The sequence below is a fragment of the Lissotriton helveticus genome, chromosome 11 (assembly GCF_964261635.1).
Source record: "Lissotriton helveticus chromosome 11, aLisHel1.1, whole genome shotgun sequence".
Classification (NCBI taxonomy): domain Eukaryota; kingdom Metazoa; phylum Chordata; class Amphibia; order Caudata; family Salamandridae; genus Lissotriton; species Lissotriton helveticus.
Window position 1 is genome coordinate 349,785,845 of NC_136072.1, and position 25,347 is coordinate 349,811,191.

The 25,347-nt window shown below is 45.5% G+C and overlaps 1 protein-coding gene across 1 annotated transcript in view; it reads right to left on the reverse strand.

Annotated features, from left to right (window-relative positions):
- LOC144791093 (serotransferrin-A-like) overlaps positions 1-25,347 on the reverse strand; it is a 171,732-nt gene that overhangs the window by 72,317 nt on the left and 74,068 nt on the right. Inside the window, exons 3-5 of the mRNA XM_078665749.1 lie at positions 19,284-19,392; positions 12,199-12,390; positions 1,028-1,166 (exon numbers count right to left, since the gene is read on the reverse strand). Of these exons, the coding sequence (XP_078521875.1) occupies positions 1,028-1,166; positions 12,199-12,390; positions 19,284-19,392 (440 nt within the window). The remainder of the gene's footprint in view (positions 1-1,027; positions 1,167-12,198; positions 12,391-19,283; positions 19,393-25,347) is intronic.

The window sequence follows — 25,347 nt, forward strand, 5'->3', positions numbered from 1 at the left end:
TTTGCACAAATATAGCCTCTTTACGCTGGGGTGCCCCTACCAGACTCACACAGTGCATTCTTCTCAGGTTCCACACACTGCTGCTTCCACACAAATCATCTCACCAACTAACACCCTTCATTTTAACCTGTTTGCCGCCATTGTGTTGTCCCTAATACCTTCGCCTTCTGCCTCTCAGACCTAGGTTTAAGATTAGCAAATACCAGAAATGGAGTATATTTATTGTTGTGAGGTGCTCTCCACTGAACACACCATTACAGTAAAGCAATTTCTCGGGGTGTTGCTATAGTCCCCTTTATATACAACAAAACCCAACTCAGACTGCCTCTATAGTCAACTTGGGTAGACAAAAAATGATGACTAGTAATGCTTGAAACTATTTGAACCCCAGTAACATCTGTGTTTCATCAGACAAGGATTAAACATACAAAGATCAAGCCTGTGTCTGCTGCAGAAGCGATGCTCCAGCTCAGTGCGCTAAACAGTTGCCACGTCGCCTCTTAAAAGAAACAGAAGCACTCATAGACACATTTAATGTCTGTTGTACTTCATTGATGAGGTGAGGCTTGAGGTCATGTGGCCAAGTGAGCTGGGACTCACTCATGGCCACAAGTTTGCTAATTAGGGTGACTCAATTAGACAGCATAAAAGTGATGGATGGATATTGTTGAAATAATATGAACCGCTAGTAATGAATTACTGTGGGGGTGTTACATTCCTTACATGAGACATCACAGACAGGGACCACCTATATGCAAATGATTCTTGACCCAGAACCATAAGGGACAGTATGGCCCAAGAGAGACTGTTCAGCCAATATTGCGTTTCTGTGGTTGGCCATAGGAGATTCCATAACTATCAAGCGTCCAGTGTAAGTGAATCATGGCAGACCCTTACAAATATCTGCAGGGGCCATCATTACTCATAACGTTGAACCCCATCATTGCAGATTGTTTTTCATTAGTGACCTTCTCTTCAGATGCCCACACACAAGCAATGGAATTCAAAACTGAGGGGGATTACTCACCTTAAGGCTCCATCGTAGTTGTAGTAGGGCTCGTTGTCAGAGCGGGAACACTTATATTCACCTTTTCCTGTGCACAAGCTGCAGAGATTGGCTTCCTTGGCACCAGGGACACAGGATTCAAGGAAGAACTTTGAAACAGCTGGATAAGGAAATTAAGAATAGACTTAATGCATACAAGGTGGCATTCTGGAAAATAACCTTTGTATGTCAATAGGCTGACTCCAAGATGTCACCTCATACACCCCTCACGTCTCAATGGAAAGACCCTCAGACAGCTGCAATGAGCACAACACTGGGGCAGCCATTCCATCTTCAGCATGAGCTGATGCACCTACCATAATGCTGTCTTGACATTTCGGCTCTCATGGATCTCCATGAAGCAAAAAGCAATTCCAGAAAATGATCTTACCGTTGCCCATGGCGATCCATTCTTCAGTGATAGGTTTTGCATTTCCCGACCCTTAATTAACTTAACATGATGACATATCAGTTAGCATAGTGTGTCTAACCAAATGATGTGTTGTGTATGTATTTAGAACTAATTGGTTATTTTCATGCTTTAGTTAGCCATTTCTTAGGTTAACTCCTGTGCCGCCATTTTGGGAGCCTGTCTCCGCGGCCGGACTGCAATTCCCCCTCCCTTATGAGCAGAAATCCCTGTCTCAGCGTTTCTCGCATTGAGTTAGTATTCGCTGACAAACCTAACTATGAAATGTGTTTCTTTTGCTATCAGTAATGTTCCCATGCCTGGAGGAGCAGAACCTCGGCTCCGTGGCCTTGATGTGATAACAGTGCCACCCTCCCGCGGGTGCGGCGGCTTCTTGTGTGCGCCCATTGTTCACCATTTCTCCAGTCCTGTACTTTTCCATTAGGGGCGTGACTAATGTTGCTGTAACGTGTTATAATGTATTGTCGTTTTGAGAATCGCCAGTCCTCTCGGCGCACTCCTTGGAGCGAAGTCAGACGGGGCCTCTCTATATAGAGATGCTAACGGCCTAATAAATATTTTCTAATTCTTCTCCACTGTCTGGCTGGCTTATTTTATGGGAATGATATCTGAGTGAGGTAAGTTTGCTCAGGTGGTTTTGAGCCACGCTTATCAGATGGCGCCCGAACAGGGACCCCGCGATAAGGATCTTTCTCGCCCGTAGGTGGGTTGTAGAAGGCCGGGGACCGTCTGGTCGGCACGGTGGGTCTGGGTACCCATCTGATGCCGGGCTTGGTTCTCGCAGCGCTGCCCCACCCTGCTGATCGGGAGAGGTCACGGCTTATAATCCTGCGCCGGGGTCCATAAGGCGGACCTTTGGGGAGCTGACCGTGTTGGTCTAAGCAGCCGGGGGTGGAGAACGGTGGATATCGGGTTCCGCGAACAGGAGGTGAGTGGTCCGACTGATGATTGAAGGAGCTAGTGTGCTCCGAGGGGCTAGGATGCCCCGGGGAATTTAGAGTGCATGAGACGCTCTGACAGACTGTTTGTGGTTTGGTGGAGGGTCAGGGGAGGGGCACCCGGTGTTCCTATGTTGTGGAGCATCGGCCGGACGGTGCTCGGACGGGGTCGCAGTTGATCTTGGTGGAACACTGGGAAAGGACCCAATCCTAACTCGAAAAGGGGGTTTGTTGGAAGAGTCCCAGGTCTCCCGGGGTGCATCCGTGCAGTGGTCCGTAGCGCCGCCCGTGTGGCTGACCTCCCCTCGGCCTCCGGAACAGTTTCTGTACTGTTCAGTGTTTATTAAGTCTGCGGTAGAGTCTGGTTCCCCAGGACTTGGTCGACGGGCCTTGTCCCATTGTGGTAACACGTGCTTGGCAGGGTGATTCGATGATTGTCCATAGGAAATATATGTGTGTAAGGGCATGAGTGGTTGCTTGTGGAAATAGTTGTGGTGTCTTTTGGTGTTTGGGTGTATGTGAGTTTTGTGGCAGAGTCTGATTGTGTGAGCAAGATGCTGCGTTTCAGTAAGTTGAGATGTTTTGGGTGTTGTTGTCGTTCAACGGATGCTAGATTGGCTGAGAGTCAGCCCGCCCTTTTAGATGGCACTCCTAATTTTGAGATGTATGTGAAATATGGACTTACCCTGATTTTGTTTAATACTTTGTGGCACAGGTATACCAAGAGTAATGTGGATTTGCAATGGCCGTTGACTGGTTCATTCGATACAGCTAAGTTAGATCACCTGCAGGAAAGATTGTTCGCTAGGCACAGTCGCCAGAGCATGTTCGATTCTTTAAGGATGTGGAAGAAAGAGGTTCGGCAAAGACAGATGAGAGACGAGAAGACGGCCCAGAAGAAAGCTGCCCAGTCAATGATGCAGAAAGTGAGAGCCTATAATAAAGCGGAGACAGAGGCAGGGATTGAGCGCGCAGATAGGCCTCATAGGTTGCAAACAGATAAGAGTTATGTGGTAAGAGCGGAGGAGAAGGATGAGATAGAGGAACTTTTGGATGCCCGACCCCGCCCCCTTATGCACCGCAATCGATATATCCCGCGCTATCTACTTCTCTGACTGTTCTGTCGGCTTCTGACTCTTCACAGGCACCCTCTTCCTCTGCCCCTCCCGCTATGCTAGCCTCTCCTTTCAGTGTGTTGAAAGATGTTGAAGCTGCGCTGATTTCTGTAACTTCACCCCTCGTTTCCCTATTGTCGGCGGGAACTTCAGCCCCGTCTGCCACCCTTGCGGCTACACCGCTATCTGCATCTGCGTTACCTACGGCTTCGGCGAGTGATACCCCTCAGACTATACCTCGGACTCCGACTCGGGGTCGAGGGGGGTTGGATGGGCATATGATATTTGATCATGTACGTAAATTCCTTACGCATTCTAATGTGGGCATAGAAGAGAAACAGATTGTGGCCAATCAAGCATGTCAATGGGCTCGGAATGCCATTTATACAGTGGAGGTAATTTGGTCTACCATGAAGGATTATGAACCTTTGATGCAACAGCATGCTTTGTGGCATATGTCAGTGACGTTGATAGGATTGTGGGAGCAATGCCACGGGAACACAGTGCCCCAGAATATTTACGATATTAGAGACAGAGCCTACAAGGTCAATACTAGTTTGGGAGAGGTGTATGGAAATATGCTTACATTGGTTGGCTACAGAAATGAATTACAGTCTTTGGATCCCTCTACGTATGGGGCACACCCCATGTGTGAGGTCCACCCTGTCTTTCACCCTGAAATACCTGAAGTGGTGGATCCAGTGACAAACGCAGTGACAAGGGCGCGGGTGGAGGCTCGTTTTCAAGAGCAATGGGTTTATGTTTCCTGGAAGAGAAGTGAGTTGCTGGCATTGAAGGGTCAGTTACCTGACTCTAGAAAGAATCTGACTGCCTATTAAAAGGAGTTGACTGAGGCGGCTACTTCAACGGTCATGACATTCGCAGATGTAGAGTTATTCTTTGGATTATTGGTTCCAGTGGATGTGTGGAGACAAGTGAGCGGCACTGATCATACAGAGGAGTTGCGGGGCACATGGCAGGAGTTTAAGGATTGGGACAAAGAGAGGAAGCCGGGGGATAAACCGAGACCGGGGATTTTAGCCCTGCCTGGACTTATCATTAAGTACATGCATTCCCTTCTCCCACCGAAGAAAGTGGATTGGGATAAGTTGACTGCATGTCTTCAGAAGAAAGAGGAGGGTGTGTCTGACTTCTTTACTCGCTTTTAGGAGGCATTCCTAGATTTCAGTGGCCAGGATTTGTCGCAGGATGGTGGGGTGCAGCTTTTTGTGAACAGATTTGTGCATAATTTATTACCAGAAATATCGGCCCGGTTGCAGGCTTCTGAGAGTACGTGGACGACGTCCACCCCCTCTGGCATTTTGAGTATGGCTCAGTACTATGAGCATAGGGAGAATGAGAGTAAAGATAGAGCAGAGAAGAAAGCAAAGGACCTGAAAACAAGAGTGTTCTTGCAGCAAGTAACGAGAGGACGGGGACGAGGCCGTGGGGCCCCACCTACTGCGGTAGGGCAAGGTGGAGTTGGATATGGACGTGGAGGACGACAGGGTTCGGCATTAGGGGAGAATCAATGTGGTAATTGTAAAAAGGAGGGCCACTGGTGGCGGGAGTGCCCGGAGCTGATGGAAGGATACAGAGGACGGGGCAGGGGTAGAGGTCACGGAGAGATACGTTGGGATGACTGGCAACGTAGTGAGGGTCGACGGACAGGTGGGAACTACATTGATGGTGACAGGGGCAGACAGCATTACTGAGGAGATTGTGACAAGCAGGACAAACAGTATTATCAAGACGACTATGATGTAGACGAAATGACGGGTTTTTCTCACAATTAGGACAGCGTAGGGCAGAGTGAGGGACCAGTGTCATTGCAGGTAGATCAGCGAGGGCCCTATGTCACTGCGGACTTGCTGGGGTCCACCTAGAAATTTTTAGCGGATACGGGAGCTATGAAGAGTTCCGTGGCACATTCCCTGGTCCCTTGGGCGGCTCTGTCTGGCCAGAATAACATCTCCGTTGGCTTTTTGGGTACACCGGTGATTAGCCCCATTTCTAATCCACTCACTCTTACGATTGGCCCTTTCACTGTTGATTCTTCGTTCCTTCTCACGTCCAATTGTGGTGAAAATCTTTTAGGTTTGGATTTGTTGAAGAGATTGCATGCTACGATTTATTATTTGCCGGATGGTGTTTATGTTACCATGGGTCCCTCTGTTGCACGGGCTCAGCAATGCTTTTCTAAAGATGACAAACTGCCACGGGAGCTTAAGGAGGTGCTAGAGGCTCTGTGGGCGAGCAGTGATACTGATGGAGGTAAGTTGGATATTGCCCCCGTCTCCATTAAGGTCAAGCAGGGAGCTCGTTTACCGCGTATTCCCCAATATAAGATTTCACAGGAAGGTGAAAAGGCCCTCTTACAGATTATTCATGATTTGATACAATCTGGAGTGGTGGAGGAGACGGCTTCCAATGTATGCAATAGTCCTATTCTTCCGATTCTTAAAAAGCCTTCTGCTGATGCTAGTTATGATCAACAAGATGTTTATAGATTTGTAATTGATTTGAGGCAGATTAATAAAGTAGTTGAGCCCCAGTACCCAGTAGTTCCTGATATAACTACCATTTTGACAATGATTCCTCCCACGGCCAAGTATTTTTCAGTCTTAGACCGTAAAAATGCCTTCTTCAGTATCCCTCTTCATCCTGATAGCCGTCATCTTTTCGGATTCTCGTTATCTGGCCGAAGTTTCAGATTTTGTAGAATTCCCCAGGGCTACACTGAGAGCCCTAGCATTTACAGTCAAGCATTGAAACCGCAATTGGATGATTTGGAACTCCCTGCAGGTAATGTGTTGTTGCAATATGTAGACGACGTCTGACACGGCGGAGGGTTGCAAGGAGGCCACTGTATGACTTTTGCATCATTTGGCATGTCATGGACATAAAGTCTCATTCTCTAAGTTTCAGTATTGTCGACAGGAGGTTACCTACCTAGGTCATCTCCTATCGAAGGAGGGAAGGAGGTTGACGCCGGAGCGTGTTATGGCGATAACTAATATGTCTGTTCCTACGACCCAACGAGAGGTGCGCGCGTTCTTGAGCATAACATCGTATTGTCGCCAGTGGATACCTAACTATGCTTTACTAACCAAGCCACTCCTTCAGTTGACTACTAAGGAGGTGCATGAGCCTTTGCCTTAGACCTCTGCATGCCAGGAAGCTTTTGAGTGGTTGAAAACTGCTCTGTGTTCTGCACCTGTACTTGGCACCCCTGATTACCAGAAGCCTTTTGTACTCTATGTGCATGAGGCGGACGGTTGCGCGCTCTCAGTGTTAACCCAGAGTTTTGGGGGGAAGCAGAGGCCTTGTGCGTATTTTTCCGCTACACTTGACAATGTGGCACGAGCATTGCCGAGCTGTCTTAGAGCCACAGCGGCTGCTGCGGTGTCGATTAGACAATCGGCGGGGCTCGTCCTTGGCACTGATCTCACAGTGATGGTACCGCACGCTGTGGACACCCTATTGAATAAGACACAGACGCAGCATTTAACTAGTGCTTGTCTCACGGGCTATGAATTGACGTTGTTTGTCCCTCATATTACAATTAAACGATGTGCCACTCTGAATTCAGCCACGTTACTACCCCTCCCTTCGGACGAAAAGGACAGTGATTTCCATGATTGTTTGTTTCGGACTGAGGAAGAAACGAAGGGACGGATAGACTTGACAGACAATCCCCTAATTGAACCCTAAGGGGAATTGTATGTTGATGGCTCGTGTTTTAAACTTCCAGATGGCACTACGACTGCAGCCTATGCCATAACAACATTGAAGGTGGTGGAGACATCTAGGGTCCCTTATCAGTCTGCACAAGCTGCGGAGTAGGTAGCCTTGTTACGAGTGTGCAAATTGAGTGAGGGACTGGATGAGAATATTTATACGGACAGCCAATATGCCTTCGGCGTGGCTCATAGTTATGGGCGACTGTGGGCACAAAGGGGTTTTTTGACATCACATGGACAGAAGATACAGCATGGCCCATTGTTACTACGATTGTTAACAGCATTAACGCTTCCCAAAAGACTGGCTATAATAAAATGTAGTGCACACAAAGCAGTAGTGGACGATGTGGGCCGGGGTAATGCATTTGCAGATCAGACAGCTAAGGAAACTGCTAAGACAAAACTCCCACGTATGTTTGTGACAGGACCGGCTAGGTGGGCACCAGACAATGACATGTTTATGAGCACTGTGGAGAGTGTACGAGACATTCAGATGGAGGCAACAGAGGATGAGTTGAAGATATGGAGGGAGAGTGTGGGGTGACTGGACTCGAATGATTGTTGGAAAGACTTATCAGACAAACGAAGGTGGTTGCTCCCTGACGCATATGTTCTTCCTGTGGTCACAATGGCTCATGGACGGGCACATGTTAGTGCCAAGGGGATTTGTAAATTACTGTGCCCAGTATGGCGTAATGACAATATCTCTAGAGTGGTGACACATTTGGTACAACATTGTATGGTGTGTTTGCGATACAATCCTGGGAGGGGGGACACCTGTTCTCCCCGGTAATTTTGCACCTCCTTCTTTCCCTTTTGAAGTGATACAGATGGATTATATTGAAATGGAGAGGGTGAACAACCTTACATACGTTCTGGTGGTGGTGTGTTCTTTTAGTAGGTGGGTGGAGGCTTTCCCAATGAAAGAATGCACAGCTATGGCGACAGCAAAGGTGTTGATTAAGGAATACTTTTCGAGATTCGGTTTGCCTCGGGTGATCTGGAGTGACAACGGAACACATTTTAATGCTAAACTGATTAAATTGATATGTAAGGGACTGCAAATTCAGCAGAAATTTCATGCAGCACGACATCCCCAATCTGCAGGCTTGGTAGAGAGATATAATGGGACTTTGAAGTTAAAGATGGCTAAGATCCAAGAGAGTACAGGGCTGCGATGGCCAGACGCACTCCCTTTAGCTCTGCTTTCTACTAGGGTGACAATGAACTCCACAACAGGGGTCTCTCCACACGAGGTGGTCTTTGGTCGTCCATCTAATGTTTGGGGTGTCCCGAGGCCTAAATGTTTTTCTGATATTGAATATCCTCTGTTGACAGACTACTTATATGCTTTGACTAAAGACCTCCGTTTCCTTCACCAGCAGGTAGCAGACATGCTGAAGCCGCAACCAGAGGGGCCTGGACTTACCATCCAACCCGGTGACTGGGAATTGGTTTGTCGATATCAACGGAAATCCAGCTTGGAGCCGAGATGGAGTGAACCGCGCTTGGTCTTGTTGGCGATGCGTACCGCACTCAGGATCCAGGACCACAAGTCGTGGACCCACGTCAGCCACGTGAAGAGGATTCCACTTCCATTGCCCTATGATGCCTGGGTGAGGGAGGGCATCGCTGATGAAGAAAGTGAAATAGTTCCTCGGTATGTGCCCTTCTCGGATGCTCAGTTGAGAGGAGAGGAGCTAGCTGAGAACGAAGAGAGGCTGACCTCAGTTGAGAGAGACGAAGCCTCTCGAGATCGAATTGATTTGATATTAGCGGATAAGTCCCTTGCCGTTGACCTCCCCATTTTGTTCACAGATCCAGATGTGCGAGAGAGCACTCGCTATAATCTGCGGCCCAGAAAACGAGAACAGTGCACTGAAGAGGGGCTGAGCGAGGGAAATAGGGAAGGACTAAAGCGAGAGAAGTAGGGAAGGACTACAGATTGAGCCATGGTGCACTGGCCAAGACATTGTTGTGAGGACATTAGATCGTGCCTGGGCCCAGATTAAGTGCTCCTCTGAGTTGTGAAACTGTGTAACTCTGACGTGGGACTTAGGGAATGAACAATAGGAGCCTGCCTGTGAGGCTCTAACGGACACAGGGAGAAGAACCCCTCTGGTTGGCCTCAGTGTGAACTGATCCTTTTCCTTTTAGTTTAAAATGGAAAGACCCTCAGACAGCTGCAATGAGCACAACACTGGGGCAGCCATTCCATCTTCAGCATGAGCTGATGCACGTACCATAATGCTGTCTTGACATTTCGGCTCTCATGGATCTCCATGAAGCAAAAAGCAATTCCAGAAATTGATCTTACAGTTGCCCATGGCGATCCATTCTTCAGCCTTTAGCTAACTCTTTACATTGTTCTGAACTTAGAAGCCCAAAATGTGCCTCCATTCAACTTACCGTGGCAAGTTTCACGTACGTCAAAGGAAATACCAGTACTCTTACAAGTTTCAAAGCTCTGAAATTGGCACCTATTGAGCTAATCACAGGAGACAGAATTTTCCAATACCACTGGACAGTTAATTTTTAAAATAATAAACGAAGGTACCCCATATATTGCTAGGAAGCCGTTTTGGATCACAGGTTCCAGAATATCAAGTCTGTCTAGCCTTGATTCCACCCCATGTCTCTTTATTCCACCACCCTACATTTCCTTCATCTGCCTCTCACTCTTGCAAGTTCTTTTTAATTCCAGTTTTTCTACTTTTGTTACTGGTTTCCTATTTTAGAATTCGCCATTCTTTCTCCTTTCTCTAACTTTCATTCAATTATTCTATGTCAACGTCTGATGATAAAATATATGTCATCATTCCCAGAATAAGTCGTGGCACCAACATCAAACAAGTAAAGCACTGAAACTGGTGTTTAAAATTCACTTTTTCAGATATTCCCAGATCTTGGATTGTATCCAATGAAGACAAGGTTTACCATCAGTCTGATGAGTTTATATTTTTGTTCTAACATGTACTAGGCTCCGAAGTAACATGAGGCGACATGAGCTCATGTCACCTCATGTTCTCCTCCTCAAAACCCCCAAAATATTTGTTCTATACTATTCTGTTCCATTCTATCCAGTTCATATTCATACCATGCTTACTACGCCTGACGTTGCGCTGAAGTGCTTTTCAAACTGTTGGCATGTTCCTCGTGGGATACGTAGGGCACTATAAATGTGAGGACTCATGTGAAATGACAGTTGCTCATGTTCATTCGCAACAGTTAGCATTCAATTATTAAACTTTCGGTCATTTTTTTTTGTATTTCATTTATTTTACTGAGTTTTATATAGCGCGACCTGCACCAGTTGCATTACATGAGGACACATTCATTTTTTTGTTAGGCACGGAGAGATGAAGTGATTTGCCCAGAATCACAGGATGTTCAGCGTCATTGCCGAGACTCGAACCCAGTTTACCAGCTGCGAGGTCGACCGCCCCTGTCAGTTTATTGTGCATTTTGTACTCTTTCCTATGCTAAACACCCTATCATGCCATTTGTTGTGCATTTGGTACTTTTTGTAATATCAGATTATCACAAGCATACATGCACACATATTCACCACAGGATATCAGTCTACAGGGTTGTTAGTGCTCGGCAGAGCCGAGAGCATGGGGATTTCGATCCACCATTGATATGCATCCGTGGACCACAGGGTCAGACTAGGATTAAATATACGCCAGGGCCCCAACATAAAAGGGGCTCCCATTAGCGAACCAGTTAGCTATAAATGTTACTCACCTTTGCAAATCTGGCTAGTGTATGCTGTTTGTCTATTTTTCGTGAGGTGGTAGACTGCATGCATTTGTGCTTGCTGCATAAAATGTTTGAGGTAATATTAGGCAAATCAACAGTAAAAACAGGGCCAGATGGTCATAAAACAGGCCCACAAGCTGCTAAACAAAACAGCCCACACACTGATCTGTAAATCCAGCTCATCAGGCACAGCCTGATTGCCTTATAGGCCAGTCTAGCACTGGTTGGCACTACACTATATGGACTCCTACCGTGCCATGTTGATGTGGCCCATCAGTCTGTCTAAGGATCCGCCTACAGGAACCCAGCAGTTTTCCCACCTCTAAATGGGGTGAGGGAACTGCATCTTTGGCAAGGCAGAAGCACTACCAATGTATGGCAGTACCTCCACTATGTCAAACTCTAAATGACCTTGTCAGCTGTTGAATATCATTGTGATCCGAAGATCTGCACTTAAGTACATTGACAGAGATGTGGATGTTGCATTCTAGGCTTCCCATATGTGGTTGAGCTATACAATGAAGGGCTCTGGAGTGGCATTGCCTATGGATGCTCTCATTCCTGAAGTATCAGTGGGTGCTATTATCCAAGAATTAGCGGCATGAGGGAATCTTAGTGATGGGGCTCTCCAATCTAGGAATAGTAAGAGGTAGTGTAAGGATAAACATGCATTGGCAAGGACAAACGTTCTGTGGTTGGCCCCAGGCCTTTTCTTCTTTTCATGCTTGTTTTATTTTGTCATGATTTTTGCAAGATTATATTATTGTGGAACCTGCTAGGCACTTTTCAATCTGAAAAAAACAAAAATATATGTTTAGTATCAAAAAAGCACACATTGCCAAAGTAGTCCTTGGCAAATAGGGGAACTACTTTGTTTGCGGTTGTGCTCCTTTTGAATGGGTAGAATTCTGTCACTCACAGTGAAGGTAGCCAATGGCTGAAGTGGGCTGACCTATGACCCCATGCTATATGCTGTAGTGGGTGGAAGGAAAATGTTAATGACTCAAAATGTGTGACAAGGGTTGGTTAAACGCACCTGTTAGTACAGTATGTTATGATTTTTTTTTTAATGAAATGAAAAGCTATTCGCTAACGCTGACATAGAAAGAGGAGCGTGTGCCACAGAATTACAGCACTAGATACATCGGCATGTTGTAATACGTACCTCTTTGTAATGGCTCGTCGTCACTTCCTGTCCAAGTGAATTGTTTCTGTTCAATCAGTGTGCCTATGGGCATGTTCCAGCCTGCTGTCTTATCCAGCCCGGTGTGACACGACTTCTTGCCCTTTAGTTCTGTAAATTTGATATCTGTCCCCTTTTTAGCCACAGCCACGGCATAGTAGCAGGTGTCACTCTCTGCATGGGGAAAACGAAAAAAGAGTCTGAAGCGTCTGTGCAGAGGAAGGCAATTGAACTATGGTGGGCCTGGAGAGTCAGAATGGCAGAATAACAACAGTGCTGATTTGCATAACTGGCTGCCTACAGACCACTTCTTGCAAAGCAGGTTCTCAATAGAAACACTCCTCCAGTTTTACTGCCAAAGGGATCACATGGAGACATTAGCCATGACAATTAGCACACTATCGATATGATGACGACAATTTCCTCAGTGGCAAAGGGTTTTGTGATTGTGAATGCACGTGAAAGTATTTCCTGCGACAGAGCAACGCTGCACCCAGTTATTGTGGCAAACCCTGCAATAATTAACTATTTCAGAAGCACACCTTCAGATACTGGCAGTCAGACTACTTTTGCGCACAAGACTTCCGCAGGGTGTTAAACAGTTAAATATACTGTACAAAAAAAGTATAATAGCGACAATTTTAGACATTATTACAAATTTGGGCTACTTGGAATAGTCCAAATGGTTTCACTTGAAGAAGCGAATGGCATTTGGCAGTGCTGGCAGTGGCAGCAGGTGCTGCATGCTGCAGAGGCCGCCTGAGAAGTACACTAGGCCTGGCACTTATGTTTCCTCAAATTAAGTACTGTGCCTGAAGTAGTGTTGCATAGCCCTGCAGTAGTGTTGCATGAATTATATTTTCCAGTTAGGCCTACAGTCGAGTCTAACTAATTTAAATGGCCTGCATGAGTCTTTCAAGAATATTTATTCATCGTTAGCATAAATGTTTGGTTAGTGCACTCCTAACCAGTCTAATCTCACAACGTCAAGACAATTTGTTTAAAGGTTTCTGCAGACCATCTGCTAGCACAGACTCGGTGTTGTACACCGCCACATAACACCAATTTAGCTTTTGATCTTTGGTTTTCAATGGTGTCTTATCACCTGAAAAAAAAGAGAACTACAGATTAAAAAGAGAAAATAAGAGAAAAGTGCTAAGGAAGATGAAAGACTTTGGTTGGCACATATCCTATGAACTCAACACTGAACAAATCGGAAATCAAACCTTCACATTTTGTACATAAAACTAGTAAACCACCAAACTATGAAGGCTCTGTCTGACGAAAACTTAGGAGCAAGTATTTAATTTAAAATCTACTATTTCCGTATACTGACTCACTTAAAGGTGTGGGTGTGGGCGAACAATTGAAATCGTTGCTATATTTCGAAAAAGACATGAGCATAACAGGGTAACAGGCTGTAGTTCAGGGCCTTTGATATTGGGCCTTACTTTGCCAAACCTTCTGCATACATGTCAACGTTTTGAAACTGGAAAGAGAGAGATTTAAAAACGAATCGGGTACATGTTTACTCCATTGAAATACATTGAAGCAGAGGCTATTTTAGACAGGGGACATGTAAAATAAAGCCATTGTAGGAGTCTCCTCCCGGACAGGGTCAGTTCAAACGTCTGTTTTGCGGATCTTGGCGTAGAGTATGCATTCTCACCCTGTACGGTCTGTCTGGCTCCTAACATTACTGCATCCACTGGTGAAGTTATCAACTGATACTAATTCATCATAAAATCTTGATGCCCTCATAAGTGACTGACATCCCCCAATTTTGGGATTGCCTGTAATCTTCTTACTCACAAGCAAGCAAGAAACTAGTTAGATTGATTGTCCATTAGCTTCAGTGCTACAGAAACACGAGCTACCACAAAAAAAAACAATAAAATGAATACATAAGTAAACTACAGAGTGATGTGGTTGTTAATACAGTGATAGCTGCAACCTGATTACTAGAGACAAAATAATATTTATGTACAATAATAATGTTTTAAATGAAGTGACTTGATCTGACTATTGTTGGACCTGGACCTTTTGACATGTTTAGCCACAAACGTTTTGCCTTTTGCCTCCCATCTTTCTGATCCTGGTTTTGTTGGCTACGGGATTGTGGGCACTTTACCACTGCTAACCAGTGCTAAAGTGCATATGCTCTCTGTATAAATTGTGACAATGATTGGTTATCCATGATTGGCATATTTGATTTACTGGTAAGTACCTAGTAAAGTGCACAGTGTGTGCCAGGGCCTGTAAATCAAATGCTACTAGTGATCTTGCAGCACTGGTTGTACCACCTACTTGACTAGCCCTATAAATGTATCTCAGATATACCACTGCAGTGTCTGCGGGCACAGTTGTGTACTGCCATATTGTCCTGGCAAGTGGACCCACTTGCCAGGCCCAAACCATCCCTTTCCTTACATATAAGGCAATACTAAGGTAGGCCCGAGGTACCCCCATAGGCAGGGTGAGTGTATGTGAAAAGTAGGACATGTACTAGTGTGTGTGACATCCTGATAGTAAAATACTGTGTAATTCATTTTTCACTGTTGAAAGTCTATCTGTCCCATAAGCTTGTCATTGGAGTTGCACTGTAACATTTTTACATATGTAACTTGCAATAGGGACGAGATAGGAAAATTAAGTTTAGACTCTCTGAACTATTAACACACCTTTTCGTGAAGGTTATTTTAAATCCTGTGTTTGAAAATGCCACTTTTAGAAAGTGGGCATTTTCTTACTTTACCATTCTGTGTGCCTCTAGCTGCTTGTGTATTCAGTGTCTGGTGTGTGAGTGACAGGAGCTGAGATGTACATTCACTTTTGACAGTTACTAGGGGGGTTGAGGTGTGCCCTACCTTGCCTGGGTGACTCATCGCAGGCCTGAATAGACCTGGTCTGCATTGAGAGTGGTGGGAGGAGTTGTAATGAATAGGCTGCGTCTCTTTTTGCACCATGCTGTCTCTGCCCCCTGTGGCCATGCTGCACCAGTGAGGGCAGAACTGGTTGGGTCTGGGTTCAGAGATCCTTGCCACAAAGAGAACAAAGACATTTTGGAGTATAAGTATTACACCTAAAACCCCAAGAGTTTAGATTACTTCCAGGAACAAGAGAACCCTGCCAAGAAGAAGAGCTGAATAACCGTAAGGAGGAGTACTGCCCCTTTGCTGTGTGCTGTGTGGGGTTGGCCAGCAGTTGCTGCTTCTGTCTGTGGTGGAGGAAAAGGACTTTCTCTTCCTGCATTGCTGAGGTATCCTGCTTGTTAATAATCTCCAAGGGCATGTGTGTGCTGGCCTCCTGTTGAAAGTCTCAGATATCCAAAAGACTTACAGGAAGATACTGGCTATATTCAACCTGCCTGGAGCAGGAGAAGGGACTGTACTGTTCTTTTAGGAAGTGGCCAAGTAGCGCATGGTGAGCACTGTGTTATTCCCACCGTGTGTTTTCATTTTGTTGTGAATTCCTTTTGGTTTTGGAATCTCTGGTGTCGTTTTTTAACTCCCCTGCGCTGCAGAGGAGTTTGTGCATTTATCTGGGGATTACTGGGTGCTTTATCTGCTTAAAAAGCACCCCGAGCTTGTCCGGCGGGGCAGTGACTCTGCACACCCTTGGTTGCACCGCAGGGAGCCAGTCTTCCGAAGAGGATGCCTGTGTTGCAGTGGCAGCTGGGCCGACACTACAGCCAGAGGAGAGAGTGCCCAGCCATGCACTGCCTGCCTGTCCTGGAGTGAGGAAGAAGGGGAGAGTCACCATCGCGGCCGCCGGGACAAACGGCAGCCTTATATCCCTAACCAAGCACCTTTTGAAGGCCTGGGATCGAGGGTTGTTAGAGGTGCAGTCATCGCTGTGTACCTGAGTGGAGGGATAGGCCACAGAATCACCTCTGCTCCTCCACACACAGAAAGATGAGACCTGAGCCCTGCGAGGGCTCAGGACCAGCAAACGTCCTCACCACCGGGGCTGGGTGGCCCGACTTTGCTACGGCTGTGGCGCTGTCGCGGGGGCAGCCACGATGCACTGTGAGGAAGGAGTAGAGGGCCCAGTGAGGCCTCCCCAGAGAGTCTCACCACCAGTAACAGCTGTGCTGTGCACTCACAGGCATCCAGCCACTCCTTGCTGCACGCTTACCTTGGGGGCATTAATTACTCTGGTGGCCATTGTGTGGCAAGCACAGGACAGGCTTCTGCGGCATTGAAGAGCAGGAAGGGGGTATGCCTTTATGGAGGTCCCGATCCTGCCCCGGCGTCTTTCCCTCCATAATTAACGGATAGCCCTTGATAGGGGCCCAGATGCATCTGGACCCACGCTAGTGTGTTCCTCGCTGTATTGCGGGTATTAGGAGTGCAGAGGTAATGGTGACATATACAATGGACCATAATAGTGTGCACAATGTTACTTAGGTAATGCTAGCTGATTTTTGTGAATGGGGTCTAATATGTATTTTACATATTACGAAGTGATTATTGCCCTAATTGTGATATGACAATTGCCTAGTTGGCAAAGTGATGATGATTTATGGTCTATGTGTATTTTGGTGACAAGTGCTTAGTGGCACAAGTATTCTGTGTAATTGTGGTATAATGTGTTTGGACCTACTACCAAATGATTTATAACCTTATGTGCATCTTTATCACAAGCGCCTAGTGGTGCAGCGATTTATGTTATGTGTTCTAATGTGTTTTAAATGCTACGCAGTGATTTATGGTCTAATGTGTGTTATGTTTATATAATACAAACAACATTTTTGATACACCATTGTGTTCAGTCTCTTTTTGTGGTGTGCCTAGTGTGTCACTGATGTGTGTGTCTGTTTCACAAACACTTTACACATTGCCTCTGAGATAAGCCTGACTGCTCTGCCAAAATAACAAGGGGGTTAGCATGGGTTATCATGGGTGTGTATCTCCCTGACTAGAGTGGTTGGCTCTGCCTGGCTTAGGTGCATACCCTAGCCAACCAGAAACCCCATTTCTAACATCTATTGTCTATACTTTGAGTCTAAGGCACCACCACAGTAGATCACCGAATAAATGTTAGTTATAAATTCTGGAGCTTGTCATTTGAACACTATTTTTACCAGCAAAGTCATACCATAATAATGCATGACGCTCTGATTTTCTGTATCTCTATTTTTTCCACGTCACCCTAAGAATTGAACCAGGATTAAGCCTAATAGCTAAACAACTGAGCCTGTGTTCATTTTTAACAGCATTAAAGTTTAAAGATCAAAAATCAAATCCCTGAAATATAGTCAGTTACCCCTGATGCTCATGTATCATTCGAGATATAGCAGAGATTTCTATGACTCCCCTACACCTACTCTTTTTAGTGAAAGGTAATATTCAGAAATAGTAGTTTTTAGATAACCGCCATGGTCTTAAGTTTTCGTCATGGCCTTGTCAATTCTGACCAGTTTAAAATGCAGATTTTACCAATCAGCTTTCCCCATCAAGGCCTTTGAGTGTCCCTTAAGATTTACTGCTGTAAATGAGACATGAAAAAGGCGAAGTTTAAAGTGAGCAGGGCATGCATAATTTGGTGAAGCTGGTTGACTTGTGTCTCTGTATAAAATGTGAAGGTTCGATTTGTTCAGTATTGAGTTCACAGGATATTTCCTAACCAAAGTCCTTAATTTTCCTTTTTTATTTTCTCTTGGTTTATAATCTTCAGTTCCTCCCTTTTCAGGTGATAAGACACCATGCAAAACCAAAGGATCAACAGTAAAAGGTGAGCCATGATGTGGCTTTATACAGCATCTAGTCTGTGCTAGCAGCTGGTCCGCACACAACTTTAAGCAAATGCTCCTAACATTGTGAGATTAGACTGCTTAGGTGTGCATCAACCAAATATCTGGTAGTCTGTCATAAACAAGTGGTGGTGTTAAGAATTAAGTGCTGGGGCTGAGTACTGGCAAACACCGGCACAAATTAAGCTCTGACTAGAAGTTACCCTAAATTTTAAAACTGAACGCCATACCTTCCAATGACCACGATCATATGGAACATCGGGCCACATGCACGAAGCATTATCAAGGTTGGAAACAACCAATTGGGTCGTTACCACCCAAAATGCTTTAACATATGCACAAAACTCAAACTGCGATTTGGTAACAAGATACCGAATCGCAATTTGTGTTTGCGAGACTGTATCAGGAAGGGGCGTGTTTTGGACATCCCTTCAAAATAACAAATCTGAATGGGATGTATGAATGTTTGGTGGCCTGAATTACAGTCACAAAATATTTATATTTACTGACTCCTTGAAGGTGGTGGTAACTCATTCGGAAATGTGAAGGGGTACACAGGGACCCCTTGCCCTTTGAGAATGGAATACCAGTATTTTTTAAGAGCAGGCATTTGTCCCACGAACCACTGCCTACTCTTCTAAAAGGAAACCGCAAAGTATCCCATTTTCCTTTGAGGAAAATGGGCTGCATTTAAAAAATATATATATTTATATATATAGTATGCTCAAACTTTCCCACGGGATGAAGAGCACTTGAAAAAGCAGCATAAGGTCACAGCCCTTTATTCAGTTTGAACACTGCCACGCACTGCCAAATCCATTCATAATGAGACCTTCATTAGCTTACCTGCCACTACAATACCCAGGATGCCTCATGCAGATTCTAAAACGGAGCCCTCCTTCTGGTGGCGTGGCAATAAGGGACTACTTTACATCCTGGGCAGTGTCAGGACTCGCACTACTATATTGCTTTATTAGAAAACAATCACACAGGTGGTGGTCTGCTGACCTCAGAAGGCCACCGTCCCTGTGATGGCTGCAATTCTTAATAGGTCGCAAATTGCGACCTACCTCATTAATATGCTTATGGTAGGTCTATTTGCGATCCACTAAGAATTGCTAATGAAACTCAAAAGAGTTGTATACATTAGGAATACCGATTTCCAAATTGCAATTCTCAGAGAATCGCAGTTAGGACATCGGTATTCCTAATGTCAGTACATTCGGCCCTAAATTCTCTATTTTAAAAAAGGAAAGCCTCTGGACGGTGGTGCTTAATCCCATGTATATAGATAACATTATTAAGAGCATACCTTTCTCATTTCCGTAATCTTCAACCATTATAGGCTTCAGATGGTAGGGTGCAAGGCCAGCATCATAAACATGTCCACCATCCAGACATATTGCGTCTGCCTCATATTCCTGGAAAACAAATGATAATATTCAATGCAACATAGAAGTTAGAACTCTCAGTACTGGGATGAATTTCTAATCTGTAGGCTTTCTGAAAATGCTAAATTGATCTGTGAATAGGTCACAAACCTGGTTTCAGAAACCATTTCTGAATTAACTGTCCAGAAGTCATTAGTTTAAATGACAGGCCACATGGACTTGTGGTCTTCACACTACATGCTTTCAATACTAATTCTTGTAAACTATGGAATGGATTTGCACAAAGCGAACAAAAGGAACATCCTTGAGTGATTATCTACTTTCCTGGCAAGTTTAATGTGATTCTGGTCATCTATTTTCGGTTTAGGAGAGAGCCAGATCCCTATCTGAGTTAAAATAGAAATTCTCATTTTTGTTAATTTATTTGAGCAGGAAACATTTTTGTGAAATCAGAAAATTTTTTGGCAAATGTGAGATCTAAAATTATGCACTAACTTTGCAGCCACAGAATAACATAAATCCACTGGCCCTTTCCACTGTCTGTTGCTTTATCAACAATTTATTCACAAAAGGTAGACAGATTTTCAGTAAAGTTTAGAGGGGTTTTATGGTGCACTGCATTTGCCTGTCATGTACTTATTTTTGGTGCTCATGGCCTTTGGCTGAGCACAAAGGCCAGGGCCTGTACCCATGCAAGTGAGCAATTCCCTTTACACACAGCATTTAGGCATGTACAGTGTAGATTGGCCAGATGGACAATGCACCAGTTAGGGCCTGCTCATAACAGTCTATAAATAATCAGGTTCCTTTTTTATTGATTTTATTATTTTTCATGTGGGTCCTTGAACTGTCCTCGATTCATCATTATTAGGAGTGGGCGATAAACTCTTCTCCGCTGAAAAAGTTTGCAGAATTTTGCTCACTCCGTGCTCCGCTTGGAGCACAGAGTCCCAGAAATGCTCCACCAACATTAGGTTGGTAAGCGTGAGCGAGAAAGTCATGTTAGAATGCCACCTAGTGAGATTTCTCAATGAGGGCAGTGGCGGTAGGTCGCTCCCATTTGTGTTGAGTGCTGGAGTGGGATGGAGTATGCATCAAATTACAGCAGTTGCGGTTCAACGCTGATCACGTAACACCAGTCGCTTGTGGCTCTACCTCTGACCGCTTGTTGTTGGAGGAGCATGGGAATGCTAATGGTGGAGCCCCCAGAGACTGTGCCAGGAAGAGGAATAAGGATGACAGCAGATGGGACACGACGATCTCGCAGCGGGGCGGTTTTCTCGACTGCCAGCGTGGGGTCAATGTTTCCCTTGTTCAGAAATGCCTTGCTCGGGAGTCTGGCGCTCTCTGGTGACTGGGCACCGTGGACGACAACGCGGAAGCGGTGAGGATGTCTGGGCACTAGCAATTTTTGTTTATCAGTCTCCCACTACCCCATGTTTGTGTCCATTTTTTCAAATGCAGTGCTAAGTGCGATCAAAGACATTGATGTTTTTTTCTCATTATTTCTTGAGTCACAAGACTCTTTATATTACCCGTTTTTATTACGCTGACTTCTCATGGCCCTGGCATCATGAACTATAGATGGAGACTGGTTCTGAGATTATTGACTAAGAATGTGTAATTTTTGCTAATCCGCCCTGGGGCATTATGGGATTGGAAGTCTTTGTGAGGATGTGAAAGTTCACTGGGAGGCGGACATTGCCTGGAGAAATGACACACTTCGTGTTTCCTCCTTACTCCTTTGTATAATTGTTTCCACCATCAAAGCTCCCGGCCTCTGTTGTACGTTATGGATACAGATTAGCAATTTCACCGGGGTGCAAGTAATCTCCAACTTCGGCCTCATATTTATCGGAAGCAGCATGACAAACTTTTTAAATACTGTCTTTTTCATTCTTAAAATAGCCACAGCAAGTTAGCATGCATTTCTATCTAAATGTGTATTGTATTATTACTAGGGTGACCAACTGGCATTGGTGCAAATTCAGGACGGTGAGTGTAAAAATTCAGGACAAAGGGTCAAAATTCAGGACACAAATTCAGGACAGGAGGTCAAAATTCAGGACAAAACTTCAGGACAATAGGTACGTTTTACAGACACATCAGAGGTCGCGCAATAGTATATAATTGAGCCCAGCCATTTCCAAACATATTCAACCATTTGAAAACCTATCCATCATGTATCCTTCCATCTATCATTTCACTCATCCATCCTTCCATCCATCCCCTCATCCCCTCATCCATCCTTTCACTCGTCCTCCATTATCCATCCATCCATCCTTTCACCCTATCCATCTGTACACTTATCCATCCACTCTTCATCCCATCCATCCATTCACTCATCCATTCAGCCATTTACCCTTTCACCAATCCAGCCATCCTTTCACTTACTAATCCTTCCACCCATCCACTCTTTTAGTCATCCATCCGTCCTCCCTTTCTCTCTCCATCGACCCTTTCACTTAGCCATCCTTCCTTCCATCCATCCATCCACCCACCAATCCATCCATCTACTCATCCACTCATGAATCCATCCATTGACCCTATCACTCATCCATCATTTCACTCCTTCACACATCTATTCATCCTTTTGTCCATCTACCCTCCCTTTCACTCACTCATCCATCCTTACATCCACCCTTTCACTCATACGTCAATTCATTCACCCTTGCACTTATCAATCCATCAATCCATCCATCATTTCACTCATCCACCTACCCACCCATCATCCACCCAACCATCCATCCACCCACCATCCACCCACTCATCCATCCTTTCACCCACCCACCATCCAATCCACTGATACATCCTTTCACCCACCCACCATCCACCCACCCACCCACTCATCCATCCATCCTTTCACCCACCCACTCATCATCCACCCATCCTTTCACCCACCCACTCATCATCCATCCATCCATCCTTTCACCCACCCACTCTCCATCCATCCATCCTTTCACCCACCCATCATCCATCCGTCCTTCCCCTCATCATCCATCCGTCCTTCCCCTCATCATCCATCCATCCTTCCCCTCATCATCCATCCATCCTTCCCCTCATCATCCATCCTTCCCCTCATCATCCATCCATCCTTCCCTTCATCATCCATCCATCCTTCCCCTCATCATCCATCCTTTCCCTCATCATCCATCCGTCCTTTCACCCACCCACTCTCCATCCATCCTTTCACCCACCCATCATCCATCCATCCATCCTCCCCCTCATCATCCATCCATCCTTTCACCCACCCACTCTCCATCCATCAATCCTTTCACCCACCCATCATCCATCCATCCCCTCATCCATCCATCCACCCTTCCCCTCATCCATCCTTCCTTTCATCCATCATCCATCCTTCCCCTCACCCATCCATCCATCCATCCTTCCTCTCATCCATCCTTCCCCTCCATCCATCCATCCTTCTCCTCATCCATCATCCTTCCCCTCATCCATCATCCAGCTACCCTTCCACCCATACATCCAGCTATTTACAATTTCTCTCCATCCTTCCCCTCACTCATCAATCCATCCATCCTCTCTCATTATCCATTTATTCAATCTTTCATTCATCCATTCACCCTTTCACTAATTCATCCAGCCATTCACCCATCCCTTCACTTACTTACTCGCCCACCTTTCCATATTAATTTTGAGCTGAGCCCTTTTGAGAAGAGGCCCATCAAGAACTTCACCCTTGCTGCAGGGGCCGTTCCAGGACAGGGACAGAAGCCACCCAGGGCATAGACAGGATCCACCACAGGGGGGGACAAGAGCCATCACAGAGGGGAGGGCAGGAGCCATCACAGGAGAGGGAACAGGATCCACAGGGGTGGGCATGCAGTATTCTAGTATCATCTTTGGCTCCTCGCCCCTTCCTGCACAAGACAACGAGAAGACAGGCTCTCTGTCCAAAAAGCCATCCCCCACTGTGATGTACAGTACTTACAGGAGATACTCTAAGAGAACTGATTGAACCGATTGTCCTCCATACTTTGTTAATCCGTGTGGGTGTGATTGTGCCATTTCTTTATTGTATTACATTATAGACTGCATGTTTGAAGAACCGCGGGTTGCTTACAATTTAGTGACAGTAATTAAGCTCGGTGAAGAGAAGCACATGCTGCCTCGGTGTAATCAGGGGTGTAATCTGGCCGAGTCTCGAATGTTTGGGGCCCTGGGTAGAAATAGAATGTGTGAGCCCCCCCTCTAAATAGCAGAGACATGATGCATTCAGGGCTGTTTGCATGTGAATGGATGTCCCTGCTCCTGAACCTGCAGCCCCTCCCTCTCAGTCACCTTCGAAGCACCTCTTAACAGCTAATCAAGGGCTGGAGGTGTGAGGGTTGCCATCCCGCTGTGCCTCTCCAATGCTGCTGAGTATCTGAGGAGCTTTGGTGCAGCATCGGAGTGAAGAAGGGAGGTGGGCGCAAGCTGTGCCGGCTTTAGGGTGAGGCAACCGGTGCCCGGCTAAAATGACGGACAAATGGCGTCCGTTAAAGAATCCTTCACGGACAACGGACAGACGGCTGAAATTACGGACTGTCCGTGAAATTTACGGACGGTTGGTCACCCTAATTATTACACAAAGAGCTTAGGATTCTAGAGTGCTTGGCGCCACAATTTTGATTTTGCCTAAAATATATTTTCTTCCCCCACAGTCCGATGACAATGTCTTTCTGGACAGCTGTTTTCACACGCATTGCGCACAGTCAAATGTAACGAAGCCTAGTGATTCAGGATGATGGAATGTGTTTTTCAATTGACCACATTATGTGATTCAAAAAGCATTATGGCAATTTCATACTTTATTTTACTAGTTGGATTTCGCTGTTTATAGATGCCAGCATTATGCTTATACATTTGCAATATGTTTTGCTTTCATACGTGTTTTGCGCACAACAGTATTTCCTTGATGTCTATGAATACCTTAAAGGGGGAAGGGCTATATAGACTCTCAAGTTCATGGCGCCAATTAGATTGATAAAGGCTTCTGTGAAGCCGAAACGCGTCTCTCTAGCCATGGGATCGTGTGAGACCTGATTTATTAAAGAAAGCCATACCTTCACATCTTCGAGTACGTGCCTTCTTCTTTGCTGGAGTGGGATGGAGTATGCATCTAATTACAGCGGTTGCGGTTCAACGCTGATCACGTAACACCAGTCGCTTGTGGCTCTACCTTTGACCGCTTGTTGTTGGAGAAGCATGGGAATGCTAATGGTGAAGCCCCCAGACAGGGCCGTTTCTACCATTAGGCCAGACTAGGCGGCCGCCTAGGGCGGCAAAAGGGGGAGGGCGGCAAAAAACATGAGTTCTCCCCATGCCCCAACACTAAGCATGCCCTGCTGCCCTCTCTCTTCTGGGCTCAGGCAGTACAAGAAGCCCCTAGAATTCGACCGTTCAAGAGTTTTTAATGTTAGTTTAAGAGTACATCCTGTTTCTAGAGCCTGTGAGTCCTCGCACTCTCTTCCTTTCCTATCTCCTTTGCCTGTCCCTCTGTACCTCTCACATCTCTCCTCCACTTACTATTCATTCTTTTAACATTTTGTGAAGCGCCAAGAGCGGTTTTGAACAAGACGGAGCGCTACATAAATACACTGACAATTCGAGGAGCCTTGCTTTTAGTGAGAAAACGCAAGCGTAGGTGTTCAACAGGCCGTGAGCTCTACACGATTACCTATTTTATTGATAATAGTTTTAACATCCTGTAAAGTAATCAAGATAAAGAAAAGGGTTGTGTTTTGTGCTACACTCCAAGTGAGGAATGAAAGTACTGACCAGCAGAAATACATTTGGCTCGAAGGAAGATTTAATGAAATGTGCTCATCTCCGCCATCGGGGTCAAACGTGTGCACACCATCTCGCATCACGCAGAGGCAAAAATGGAAGGAATTTTGAGAGAAGACCAAAAAGTTGTAGAGATTTTGGAAACAGTTCCCTCGGATGTGCGTGACATGTCAGGAGTGATTTCGGCTATTTAGAAAT